The 12,724-nt window shown below is 50.4% G+C and overlaps 4 protein-coding genes across 4 annotated transcripts; all 4 read right to left on the bottom strand.

Moving 5' to 3' along the window:
- Positions 1-201: 201 nt before the first annotated feature.
- UREG_01110 (uncharacterized protein) lies at positions 202-2,891 on the bottom strand (the record flags this gene model as incomplete). The annotated part of the gene is made up of 3 exons (XM_002541548.1): positions 202-2,103; positions 2,173-2,412; positions 2,478-2,891. The coding sequence occupies 3 exons, from the start codon at positions 2,889-2,891 to the stop codon at positions 202-204; spliced, it is 2,556 nt and encodes an 851-aa protein (XP_002541594.1).
- Positions 2,892-4,110: 1,219 nt separating this feature from the next.
- UREG_01109 (2-oxoisovalerate dehydrogenase beta subunit) lies at positions 4,111-5,419 on the bottom strand (the record flags this gene model as incomplete). Its single annotated transcript, XM_002541547.1, has 3 exons — positions 4,111-4,148; positions 4,221-4,783; positions 4,854-5,419. 3 exons carry the CDS (start codon positions 5,417-5,419, stop codon positions 4,111-4,113), a joined length of 1,167 nt encoding a protein of 388 aa, XP_002541593.1.
- A 642-nt stretch (positions 5,420-6,061) lies between these two features.
- UREG_01108 (uncharacterized protein) lies at positions 6,062-6,457 on the bottom strand (the record flags this gene model as incomplete). The annotated part of the gene is made up of 1 exon (XM_002541546.1): positions 6,062-6,457. The coding sequence occupies one exon, from the start codon at positions 6,455-6,457 to the stop codon at positions 6,062-6,064; it is 396 nt and encodes a 131-aa protein (XP_002541592.1).
- Positions 6,458-7,976: 1,519 nt separating this feature from the next.
- UREG_01107 (uncharacterized protein) lies at positions 7,977-12,132 on the bottom strand (the record flags this gene model as incomplete). The annotated part of the gene is made up of 3 exons (XM_002541545.1): positions 7,977-8,099; positions 8,152-11,866; positions 11,927-12,132. The coding sequence occupies 3 exons, from the start codon at positions 12,130-12,132 to the stop codon at positions 7,977-7,979; spliced, it is 4,044 nt and encodes a 1,347-aa protein (XP_002541591.1).
- Between the last annotated feature and the right edge of the window lie 592 nt (positions 12,133-12,724).

The raw sequence follows: 12,724 nt of genomic DNA, 5'->3' as shown, positions 1-12,724 counted from the left end.
AGGGAACAAAGCTGGGAGAGAGAGACAAAGCAAGCATTGAACTTCTGCGAGGATGATGGCTGAGTCAGCGAGAAGTTCAACGGCGATGGGAGCTCGATAGTTGTCGGAGATCAGGATACGAGGTGTTCGTGAATCGCTCGGCGCAAAGGTTTTCACCTGGGAGCGAATTCTCGATGGATTGTCCAACCTGTGCTCAAGTCCTCATGCGTCGAGTTGGTCCTGGGACTCCTTCTCCGCTTGGAGGACTTGCTGTAACTCGGTGACCGTCAGCGGGGTCTCCGGTTCACAGTTGAGGTTGTCGGGCTCGTATTTCGACTTGAGGACTCTGATCTCCTCTGCGAGCCGGTCTCTCATGATGTCCATCACCTTGGCCTCTTGCCGGAGGTTCAGGACGTCCTTTTGCAGTTTGTTGGCTCGTGCCTTATTTGGGTCCGCGAAGACCGAGCCAACAGCCCTCCTGCTGCTTTGTTCCCTGCCGACTTTTTCAAGTCGATCTTTGAGGTCCTGGATTTCCTTGCGCAGCGCCATCTCCGTACCAGATTGCTGCTGCTCTTGGACCTTGAAATTCTCGACTTGGAGCTCGAGTTCTTCGATTCTTTGGGTTGCGACGATGTCGATCGAAGAACCGAGCTCTTGTTCGGCATGCTGGAGCTTGCCGCGAAGGTCGCTGATTGTGTCCTCCTGCTGGATGATTTGGACATGGAGGTCTGCAACGGCATTAGCCCGCGCACTACCAGCTTCCTTTCGTTCCGCGGCGTGTTTCTTGACAAGCTCCCGCATCTCCGCCTCGATTCCCTTGCACTTGATGCAGAGACTGGAGATAGCCCGGACTTGGGTCAACTCCCTGTCCTTTGCGGACAGTTGTCGAGTGACGGCGTCCAGTTGATCCTGGAATTGTCCTCGTCGTTGACCCTCGTCGCTGAATTGCTGGTTGGCCGTGCCTAACTTGATATCGAACTCCAAGGATCGACCTTTGGCGGCCACCTCACTCTCTGAAAGGCGAGTGAGTTCTTGGCTCTGGCTTTCCAGCAATTTGGACTTCTGTGCTATCTCCTCCTGTAGAGCCTCCGCTCTCTGGAGGGAATTCGCCTGCTCCTCGCGGAGCTTTTGAAGCACAGCCTCCTTTTCGGCGATCGCCTTTTCGAAGCCCTGGTTAATTGACTCGGTCAGGGCCCGGGACTCTGCAAGCTGTTGTTCATAGAACATGAACTTCTGCTCTCTTTCGTTGAGCTCCCGACGCATATTGAGGATGTCTCGCTTGTAGCCGTCAAGCTCCTCGTTCATGCGTTCTTGGCTGATCAGCCAGTTGGTCCCTTGAACCATCCCTGCTTGGGCCATTTGAGCCGCAAGACTCGCCTTCACAGAGCGCATATGGCGTTTGCACTTTCGAAGCTTGCGCTTCAAAAGCACAGCATTCTCATTGGCAAAACGCCCGGTGTTGTTGCCTCTGGTCAGACGAATCTCTGACGCATGCTCGGCCGCTTCTTTGAGCAGGGCCAGTAACCTGCTACCGAGTGTCTTTTGCACCTCTTCCAACGATTCGGCACCTGCGGTAGCCAAGGATTCGCACTGGTGCTCAATTCCACGAATGAACTTGAGCAGGTGCTCACCAAGGCCCGACTCGGCAAAGGTGCCAGCAAGTTGTCGAAGCGCGACGTAGCCGTACGTAAGAAGGAGTCTCAACCCTTTCTCTTGCCCTAGTTGCTGGTGCATCTGGTCAAGATCAGAGTCGTGAGACCCCAAGCACAGCCTCTCGGTGAGGGTTTGGCATTTCGCCTGCAGTTCCCTCTTTGCCAACTTCAGGCCTTCAAGTTCGATCATCTGTTGTTGGACCTTGCGGTCCGCCAGCTGAATCTGTCCCTTGAGACCTTCAACAGTAGACTCAGAGAGGGCCCTGCAACCCTCGAGTTCCTGGATTCGCGCAAGCTGCTGGGTGACCTTTTCTGACAAGCCGGTGCTGTCTTCCTTCAGGTCCCCAGTGGAATCGGTCTGGGTACTTTTCTGGCCCCGTGTCTCTCGGTTCGTAAGGAGGACTGCGAGTATAAACACGCAGAACATGGCGGCCACCGAGTAGATAAAAATGGGCAGATAAAAGTCCCAGGTCTAAAAAAAATTATTTTGGTCAGTAATCTCTAGGAAGTTTTGCGTTTTCGCAAGATTGAAGGTCCTTACTGAGGTCGCATCTTCCTGGAGCTCCTTCCACCAAGTTAGCGCGTCGAAGCCATCGTCTGACCCTTTGCAATAGGTCACAAGGTTTCGGTTCTGCTTATATTGGTTGGTGGACGAGGCGCTATAAGAGCAACCCTCCAAATCCACATCAACCGGGGTGACGATTCCAGCAATGAAGCCGGAGATATAAGCGAACAACGGGCCACCAAGTTTGACCTTTGCGACGTACAGCGCAACTGGTAGCTACAAGTATTAACGTATTAGCATTTTTCTTTTTCAGATCAAATTTAAAGAATGGAATAACTTACGACAAGGGTGGTGACGATTGCAATCTCGTCACCAAGGACCAAGTTCGTGATGAAGCGACTGGCCCATGGACGTAGCAGAGCTACGCGGGCCATGTTCAGGGCCAGAAAAACTGCACCCTTTGCACCGTTCTTCGAGCATTCGCTCGCGAGAGTTGTCACGGTGCGAGCCACGACGCCAACTGCCTTGATTAACGGAAGCAGCAGCCTGTATATGCCGGAGCATAGGCCGCTGAGGCAGTATATCGCCACGGCGATGAACATGACCCAGTTGAAAAGCCAGAGGCCAATCGCCTCGAAGTCAACGAAGGTCCATTCCTCCGGAGGGGTCTCCAGCAACGGACACTCCACGATCATGTTCATCCCCGCGACGAGGATGAACAACGCGATCGTTTTGAGGAGATCGTGGAACCCCATTTCGATCCGAGAGGAAAGAGGGAGAAAAGTTCTCAAGGGAGGGAGGGTAAAAAAGGGAGAAGGTAAAAAGCTTTTGAAGCTTGAGTGGTGGCTAAATATGAGTGAGGAAGCTGTAAAGCTGTGGTGAGAGTGAGTAGGATCTTGAGAACTTGAAGAAAGAAAGAGAGAAGAAAGAGGAAGAGAAAGTGAAAGAGAAGGAGGATCTTATAGAGGGGCAGAGCTGCTGGCAAGTTTTCACTTAGTGCGTTACGTGATGTCAACAAGCAAGCTATGTGACAGTACGGCTGTCACAGAAACGCGTTGAAGAATGGGAATTTCCGATGTGTTCCTCCAAGTCTGACGGAACTCTCCGACAGGAGCCTGTCCCAGCTTGATATCTGCTGGCTTGGGTGTCCCTCCATTGCAGCGACCAGACCGCCCCCAGATGCCACGCTCAGGGGCTGCGAGATATTGGGGACCAGCGATATTTTAAATCTACATGGGAGGATCAAAGGCCCTTGTTACTCTTTTATATGATTATGCCTTTGAAGGAACCTCCGGCAGCTACAAACATGATGGATATCTAATATTTGTTGTGTATGTGGTTGTTTGTGTGGCCGGCGGAACCTTTGATGTTGGTTAAATTAAACTTTCCGCTCCGCGCTTAGTGGGCGGAAACCTCCAAACCAGTGACACCACAAAAATTTACAATACGCACATTACATGCAAAACAAATCAAAGCCTGCCTATGAACTCCTTGAATATTCATAGGTGACAGGGCAATAGGCACCTTTACGTGTGAAGGCTACTGACATAACAGGATTCCTTTCACCAAATGATGCCACTGATATCATTCACTTGTCAGAGGCCTGGACAAAGATGTCATGTAAATGAAGGTGACCACATTACAAGCCCGCTACTAGTGTAACGTCAGAAGTACATGTTTTGTGACTGATACTAAGCTTGAAACTTTTGAAATCTTCAAATACTAGTCTCTATCCCATTCGGCTCTATCCGCGTCATATAGAGGGAGATCCCGTCAACGGGACTTATGGTATCTTCCTAGGAACTGAAAAACAAAGCTTGCCAACAGGGTTAAAGTACACCCGATTCTGTAGGTAAAACAACAACATGTACATGGCCACTTGAAGCCATTATGCCTCCCATTCACACGGCAGGGAATTCAAAGTGCCCCCTACCTTCATTTTACAAATGCAAGTTTAAAACGCAAAGATATCCCTTAGTAATGAAGCGTCTGCTTGATAGCATCATATATTCCTGGTTGAAAGAGTCAGTCAAACTATCATAGAAAAAGTACGCCGGAGAAGGAAAGGGGTAGCCGAAACATACTTGTAATATCTGGCAAGTTAAACCTCTCGAAGATCAAACCGCAGTGTGTGCCCCAGCCGGTAACTCTCTTCACAGGAGCTTCCAGTCTCAAGAATGCTCCCTCTTGGATTGTAGCAGCAACCTCAGCCCCGACACCAGAGTTCATCATACTCTCGTGGACAACTATCGCCCTGCCGGTCTTGCGGACACTTTCGAGCACGGTTTCACGGTCCCACGGGTAGATTGCTCGCAGATCAATAAGCTCAATGCTTGCACCAAAATCCTTTTCGGCTTTGGCAATAGCCTCAGAACAGAGATACAGCGGTTGGCCGTACGAAACGACTGTGAGGTCCTTTCCAGGTTTGAGAATATCCGCCTTGTCCAATGGCAGATAGTACGATTCTGTTGGCACGTACTCAACTGCAGCGCGATAGAGAATCTTCGGTTCCATAAAAATGACCGGGTCATTGCAGTTGAGGATAGCGTTTAATAAGAGACCTTTGGCTTGTGTGGGCGATCGTGGCATGACAACCCGCAGACCGGGGACATGAGTGAATAAAGACTCTGGTGACTGAGAGTGGTATCTGGTGGTAGTGTATATTAGTAGCGTATCACTAGGTATACCGCATAAATTCGCCAGGAAGGGCCACCTACAGAGCACCGTGCCCGACGGCTCCGCAGGGCATTCTGACAACCAAACCGCCAATATTTCCACCTGTGGCACCTTCTCTGAAGCGAAACTTCGCAGCCTCATTGACAAGCTGGTCAAAAGCCGGAAAGACATAATCCGCAAACTGAATTTCCGCTACGGGCTTGAACCCTTCTGCAGCCGCACCAATACCGAATCCCACAATACCCTGCTCAGTCAACGGAGTGTTGAACACTCTCTCAGACCCAAATTCCGTCTGCAGATCCACGGAGCATCGAAAGACGCCACCAAATGCGACATCTTCGCCAAACAGCAGTACCCTTTCGTCGGCGGAAAGGGCCGTCCGGAGAGCAGAGTTGATAGACTGATATAGATTCAATCGTTTCGTCGACGCATTTTTCGGTAATTCTGAGTTATTCGAGAGTGTAGCCGCCGAGTGATGCAGAAGGGGAGTCGCCTTGTAGTCGATGGGGAGGTTGAGCCGTGCGCCGGGAGGAGCTTGCGATGAATATGGGCGACGAGGACTTAGAGAGCCCAGAAGCCGTCGAGAGGATTGACGCGCGGAAGCCATTTTCCTGGTGTTTTGTTCCCTAGCTACCCAAAAAATATATCGACGAGGTGTCCCAAGCCTCTGATGCCAGGTGTGTATTTTCTACAAATTTCCGTCTCTGGGAGGCCGCAGGTGGGAATAATAGCTTCGGTTTCGCATCTCAACGTCGTGGCTCCAAGGGCCGCGATTAACCGCTCGGCCCTCAAGGTGAGATAAGATCCGATGATAAACTTTTCACCGCCCTGAGGACTTGTCGAGAAGAGCTGGCAGCACATCCCACCAAGAATCCCAAAATGCTGCTTTGCTACGAATCCGCAACACTCTACGCCTATTGGAAACCTCCCGCTCCCTCCCTTGGCTTCGACTCTGACAACCTGGCCTTGTAGCACAGCGAGCCGCCGCGCAGATTCTGCCGGCCTCACAGCCGCCGGTTCTTGGCAGTTTTGCTGACATCAGCACCCCCGGGATAATTACGTCACGTTTTATCACTGTGCTCAAAGCGTATATCAAATTGTTCTGGGTATATTTTGGCAAATCCCAAGTTATGAGTCTATCATGGCATCGTCTTCTATCATGTCTATTGGCCGTTTGTCTAGAGTTGTCTAGAGTACTAACAAGCAAAACCCCGCGCCGCAGAGTATAGCTAATTTCCTTGCCCATCGATCAATTCGAATCCACTTGAATAGGTTGCTTTTGCTTGATCTCTTCCTTTTCGTACTCCTTCGCCGCATTCTGTATTATCTGGTTCTCCCAGCCCGTCATCGCCTGGATGAAGAACTGCTTCTGAAGTTCCCGAGGAGCGGGCTCACCCGCCCTGCCACGGCGTTTTCTCGAGTCAACGGTCTCCATAATGGAGGCATTGTCACCGTCGATCTTGTGCCCATATAGGTCATCATCGTGAATGGTAGAGGTAAATTCGTAGGTTCGGAATTCGGTGTTTGCCCAGCCGGTGCCTGGCCAGACGGGCGACGGACGGACATTAGTATAATTATTCGGACTAGGTTTTTTCTTCGTGACTTTGTACGTAGAACGAACAAAGAAAGATGAGAAGTTGGCCATGGTTTCCTTTTTCTCAAGTTGGCAGAAAGGGGATGAGAATACGAAAGGGCAATATAGGGGAGGGGAAACGTTTTCAGTGGTATAAGCGCCAACCACACCGCTGCACAGGTACGGTAAAGGTCGGGTTAAAGGGAAAAAGCCGGAACATACCTGTATATAGTGTACTATCTTGCCAATCCTCCGTGAAATAATGCAAAAAGCCACCATGAGATACCACGGCGATTTCCTTTTCTGTCCTTGCCTTCAACCATCTGCGCGCTTCACGTGCACGGGACGAGATGGCTTTAGCATCTGGGGCCCATTTCGGTTGAGTCTGCAAGAACCTTTGTAAGTCTCTGTCCCAGTTCCTCTAAGACAAGAACAGCTGGTGTCACCCACCTTATCATTCCAGCCCTCCATCACCAAGGAGAGATCTACCGGTAGGTCCTTTTCCCTCACCTCCTTCTCCAGCGCCTCTAGGTCACTGCCGATGTCGCATGGCACATCGCTCGTTTCCTGAAGGTGCGGCAAAGCGACGACCTTTAGCCCTTTCTCCCGCAACGGCACTTCAAACACCAACAGCGCAGTGTAGATGGTCCTTCGGAGCGGTGATGCAACGATCAGCTCGACTTCTGAATGAAAGGGGAAATTCACGAGTAGATTTCGGCATTGAGTTTCGCCGTGGGGTGTCAGGAGAGGATCGGGAAGGATATGGTTAGCATGGTTGAGGTTGTGGTAGCCCTGGTTGAGAAAAAATAGGCATCAGTTATAGGGAAAAAAAATTGCAGAATAATTTGTTTTCAAGCCGACTATACCTGAGCATGGCGGACGCAATGTAAGACGGGTGACATCTCGGGGGCTAGGGTGTCGACTCGGAGCTTCGGCTTTGAGTTCTAGACGATGTAACGAAGGATCGCGGTCCGCGTGCGGTGAAACCTCCTGCTTCGAGTAAAAGTGCAGCTGCGCGCAGGCAAAAAAAAGTATTTACACTACCCCTGCTCTGATGCCCTTATCGGTAGAGGGGTTGCGGGGTTGAGAAGGGGGGGTGAGAGCTCCGCGAAGGGATTTGAACCAGGGGACAGAATATATAATTATTTCAACAGTAGGATCTTGCCGAGTCGACAGACCAGTAACTATAAAAATAATCCCAAGAAGAAAAGAGTGACAGAAATGTTGGGACCACGACTCCACGATTTGAAGGCAGACCGCAAGAGTCACGAAAATTGCGGTGATTTTGACTTGGGACGGATGCCGTCGCTGATTGGCCAGGCACGGCAGTAAGAAGCGGTTGCTGAGTCATCCACCGGGTGGCGTGGAAATCGAATTTTGGGTACGGAGATTTTTATGAATATAACAGAGAAGAGAACGCCGTAGCATGCAAATAGTATTAGGGCTCATAAGTTCTTTAACCTCTATGACATAAACCTCCGCTGATGCGTGCATGAAATCGAAATCGAAAAACAAAATCCGGGGAAATCGTGAGAAATCACATATCTACGGCGTACCAACATGACACCGTCTCTCAAAACATAGTCTCCTTTTATGCAACGCCAAATCCTTTAGAATTCTCGAGCGCCTTATCAAGCTTTTCTTCTAATACCGCGCGGGAAGAATATTCCGGGAGTAGAAGCCTGCCAAAACACGTCGAGCTTGTCGGAAGCCGCTGAGCAAAACGATTAGCCTCACCCGCTAGATCACGTCAAATGCATACGTACCTCGTCACCACTGCCATTTTTCATTATGACAAACAAAATGCTAGATATTCCGTTAACTGGCACTCGGTCGCTGGCAGTAACAAACTCCAGGAGCTGGCTCCTTTTCTCTTGGGTATAACTCTTGACAACTGCCCAAAAGTGCTTTATGAATTGGTCTTGTGGCTGGAAGCCTTCATAACGTGCGTGTTTCTCGAGCTCGTCCATATCAATCTCCTGGATCCCTTCGATTACGGTCTTCAGGGCTTCGGGTGTGAAAAGTGAGAGAGCCGTTCGATCTAGACATGTATAAAAACCACGAGCAAAAGCCTCATATTGCGGCCTAATAGATTTGTCGGTGAGCCAAAAAATATAATCCCTGACAAACTGTTCTCGATTGGCATTCGTAACAAGCGGTGCTTCGTGCTCCGGAGGGGAAGGGACACGTCGTTCTCGTGGTTTGGATGAGGATCCCTTTAAAATGCTTGACAGATGCCCGTCCTTGCGATTCGAACGATGGTCGCCCGCGCTATCCTGGAGCATTGACATTCCATGCTCAGGTAAATCAAAATTCTCCGTGGCGTCGCTATCCGAGGAAGCGGCGAATGATTTGAACCTGGTTCTATTCCAAGTCACGCCTCGTTCCGCAGAAGGCCACGGGTCATTTCGGTCCACTGTGGTCATGTCCACTGTCACAATTTTTCCAAATGCATCAAAACTGAATTCATATGTTCTCATGAAAATGTCGCCAACGTCACCATCACTCCATGAGAGAAGCTCACCAAGCCCCCTTTCCAAGTCGTCCCACCCGTTTTTGATATGTTCGAGCTTCTTGACTTTGCGGTCAAGTAGCTTCATGTAAAGGGCGAGTGGAAAGTTAACGGGAAGAGTGAGACCATTGAAAACAGCAAGAGACATTAGTAAACCAAGCAGCTCAAATTTGTACAGGGGTTCGAAAGAACACGGCTGGAACCAAGAAATATGATCTCGGCCCTCCAAAGTAAACATCCCATAAGCAGGGTCCAGGGCTTCGGCCATTACAACGCGAAAGAATTCCTGTTGAACTCCCCCATGATCGAGACCTTCTTCCCCTTCATCCATCCCCATGGATACTCTAAGTGGTCGCATGAGCTCCCGCTTCTCGCGTCTCCATACCTGGTTGAAAGCGTCCATCAATGCGTTATCACGTCGAACAACAAGGCACAGATATGACGAGATAGACGTCTTGAGCCTCGCAAGTAGGCCAATGTCGTCATCTATTGTTATAGTATTTGAAAAGGCAGTTTGGGTCACATGTCGAGACGTAGTCATCGCGGTTTCGTAAGATTTGGACATCACGGAATAGTTGAGAGAGCGAAAATATGTTACCAGGGAAGACGGAGGAAACATGAACGGATACGACAAAAGGTGTACTGTGCGATTATTGGAGACAAACGTAAGCCATTGCACTGGCATTTCCATAGGGTCTAACCTCTCGAATAAAAAAAGAGTGTGAAAATCCTCTGGCAATAAACCCAGTTTGGCTCTATGTTGGTACAGCGAAGCCAGTAGTTGCAAAGCGCCGCCAGCAGCACCAGACTTCAGCAACTCAGGCCTTCCATCCCATTCATTCAGTAGCAGACTCTTAAGCCATTCCACTGCTACCATGGGCATCGTTGGTCGGCGTCCAACCTCGTGAACACTAGATACCGGCTTCAAGGATCCGGGCGTCGGAGTGATACAGGATTGGATATATTTTATGATGAGGTCCAAGGGGCTCAAAGATCCAGGTTTCCCTAAGTCAGGGATCGAGGTGGTCCTCAATTTCGAAATTTCGTAGAATGCAAGACGAGCGGATATTACACGAGCTAATCGGCTCATGAGCCGAAGTGCTAAGCTTTGCTCGAACTTGTCCGCAGCCTCCGTCAATAGCCGCCTAGCAGCTGCAGAGGTCCTTCGCAGCTCAGAATCAGGTAGAACTGTCCCTGCAGAACGAATCCGCCGCATCGTTTGCCATGTCTGGGGATCCAGCCGAGGGATAGAACTCGACAATGCAAAAAGAGCGATGACAGTGATGTAAGCAGCATCTGAGTCCGAGACATGGTTTTGGGGTGGCCGGAGGTCGTGACACGATTCACTGCTCCGCAAAGCAGCCCTGCTCGCCGTGGAGCGCCAAATAAAGCGACGGTGATTTTTAGAAGAGGTAGAAAATTCCTTCGGAGGAATAAGAAGTTTTTCTAGGCACATCCATAGGCTATTTAAAGTGATTTCCCAAGGGCAAATACGATAGAGCTTTCGAAACATGCTCTCTAGGTTCTGAGTGTCCAGATGTACGAGTGTATTGGGCCGGCTATTAAGGCCAGGGCCTTCAGAAGTAGGTCGGAAAGAACGCAGGAGCTGGTCTGGGTTGCTAAGGACGAAGAACAAACTCTGAGTAACAAATGGAAATATCTGTCTTTGGCGAGGTGTAGCGAATTGCCAGTCCCAGGGTTCAGTATAACCGCGTAATTCCAGCTGAAACATCTCATTTTTCCACGTCGCTTCGTCCTCTTCTGACTCAAACATCATCTTCTCCAAGCTGTCAACTGTATCCTTCGATAGTATGGAAAGACTTTCAATCTGAAGCTCCGGTTCTGGACCCAACTGAGGCTGTCGGTGCAAAGTCGGAAGTTGAGGTGGAGAGCGGGCAGGTGAAAACGGTTCAGACGGCGAACGGGTGCCGTCCGAATATAAACGGGGCCGAGCTGACGGGCTCATAGGCTGTTCAGCGGAAAGCTGCCCATATATTTCCTCCGTTTCACATTCCCTCCGTCTATGTTTCTGCGATCGATGTTTTATAGGAGGTGGCGACGGGAGGTTTCGTGAGGCTGTAGTTGGCGTATTACTTGTTGCAAGCCTTCGAGAGGACTTTTTATCAGTTTTCGGAATGTCGTCGGAAATGGGTCTCAACGATTGTTTCCAGGGGTCGAGTTCTCCAAGGGAAAGCCGCTTTACTGGTTGTCCCGGGACTTTCACTTCGAGTGTTGTAGGAGTCATATTTGCAGCCGTAGACGATATACTAGGTGTTTTCGGCGGTAACCGGTCACTCGAAAAGGCCGTTTTGTGAGTATTGGTTGGCCTTTCCTTTCTTGGGGGTTCTTTTGGTGTGGACAAGGCGTCCGGGGCCGATTTTTGCGCAGGTGAATCTCCTCCTTTGGGCAATGAACGAGAAGTGTATGAGCCTGGGATCCTCCTCAACGGTAGCCATTCAACCATTCGAACTGAGAGCGTGTCGAATAAATTCTGGGTTATCGATTTCGGGTCTTTTAAATTCTTAGGCTGTGGAGCTTCCTGAGATTGGGTTTGCGCACCATCACTCGCTATCACATCCGGCGAGCCTGAACACCCATGATTATCTGAGGTCAGGTGCTCGTTGCTTCGTCTCCGCGGCTTATTCGGATTCAGATCCTCTCCGTTTGTGGCTCGAGGTCGGTGATCACGGTGCATGTGCTCGAAGGATTTCCGCCTTCCCGAAGAAAGTAGCGGCGGGGGCCGTTCATTTGTCCAGCGCAGACCATCGTGTACAAAATCCGCTGCCGGCGCATTGCGACAGAGTCCGGCCTCTGGGTCATCCTGGCTGGCCAAATAGCAAGCAAGCGTTCGAGCACTCAAATCATTAAAATTCCGAAAGGGAGCATTAGCAGCTCTCCTCCTGAAGCTGAGACAGGTTGGCGTGGTGCAATTAGGTTCCTTGCACCCGTGGAGAAGCTGGTTCTTATACCTAAAGGGCAAACTACGGTCAGTTCACTCAACTCGTTGTTTGGCGAGTCAGCTTACACACCTTCTCACAAGAATATTGAAATTTCGCTGGCGCTCATCCCTGTGCCACGACAGTATCCTCGCGGGATCATTCACCGTCACGGTGTTCTTCAGGATAACATCAGGCGTGCCATGCGGAAGCTTCGAGAAGTGGAGAGCCCTGTCACCACCGGCCGAGCTGTGTCCAGGATCAGAAAACCCTCTTGCGCTCCCCTGCAATATGGTCATCACGGCTCAGTCGATCTCATCGTTGGACGACCTCGATAGCAATGATGGGCAATGCTGTTTCGCGGATGCAGTGCTCGTCGACCTGCCCTGGCATCGCGACTTTGGCCATCTCCAGCAGTGACGGACTGCTTACATAAGCCGGGCTAGGGCTGCGGTATCGTATGGTAAGCGGACCACAGAAAACGTCATTTTTTGCGGCGAAATCAAACTTCGATTGCTGATAAACTGATAACAGAGGGGCTGCACTGCGTCTTGTGTTCTTCTTCCAACGGGACTATTGCTTTACTCTCCCTTTGCTCATTTGGACTCGCAGCTAGACATCTATCGGGTTTTACGATTTCAAAATGCCTTCCACCGCAGATATGGTGGGTGCTCCCGGCACCCATCCGTTTACCTGCAACTCCTGTCAGGTGGCCTTTCGTGGCAGCGATGCCCAGAGAACACACATGAGAAGCGACTGGCAGTACGTACGACTGTGTTCTTTCTCTTGCTTGCTCTATACTGATATACTGTGTCCACCAGCCGATATAATTTGAAACGTCGAGTGGCGTCCCTCCCTCCCTTGTCGTCCGAAACTTTCGCCGAGAAGGTT

This window comes from Uncinocarpus reesii, genomic scaffold (genome assembly GCF_000003515.1).
Source record: "Uncinocarpus reesii 1704 scaffold_1 genomic scaffold, whole genome shotgun sequence".
Taxonomy (NCBI): domain Eukaryota; kingdom Fungi; phylum Ascomycota; class Eurotiomycetes; order Onygenales; family Onygenaceae; genus Uncinocarpus; species Uncinocarpus reesii.
This window is presented reverse-complemented; position numbering and strand designations above follow the sequence as displayed.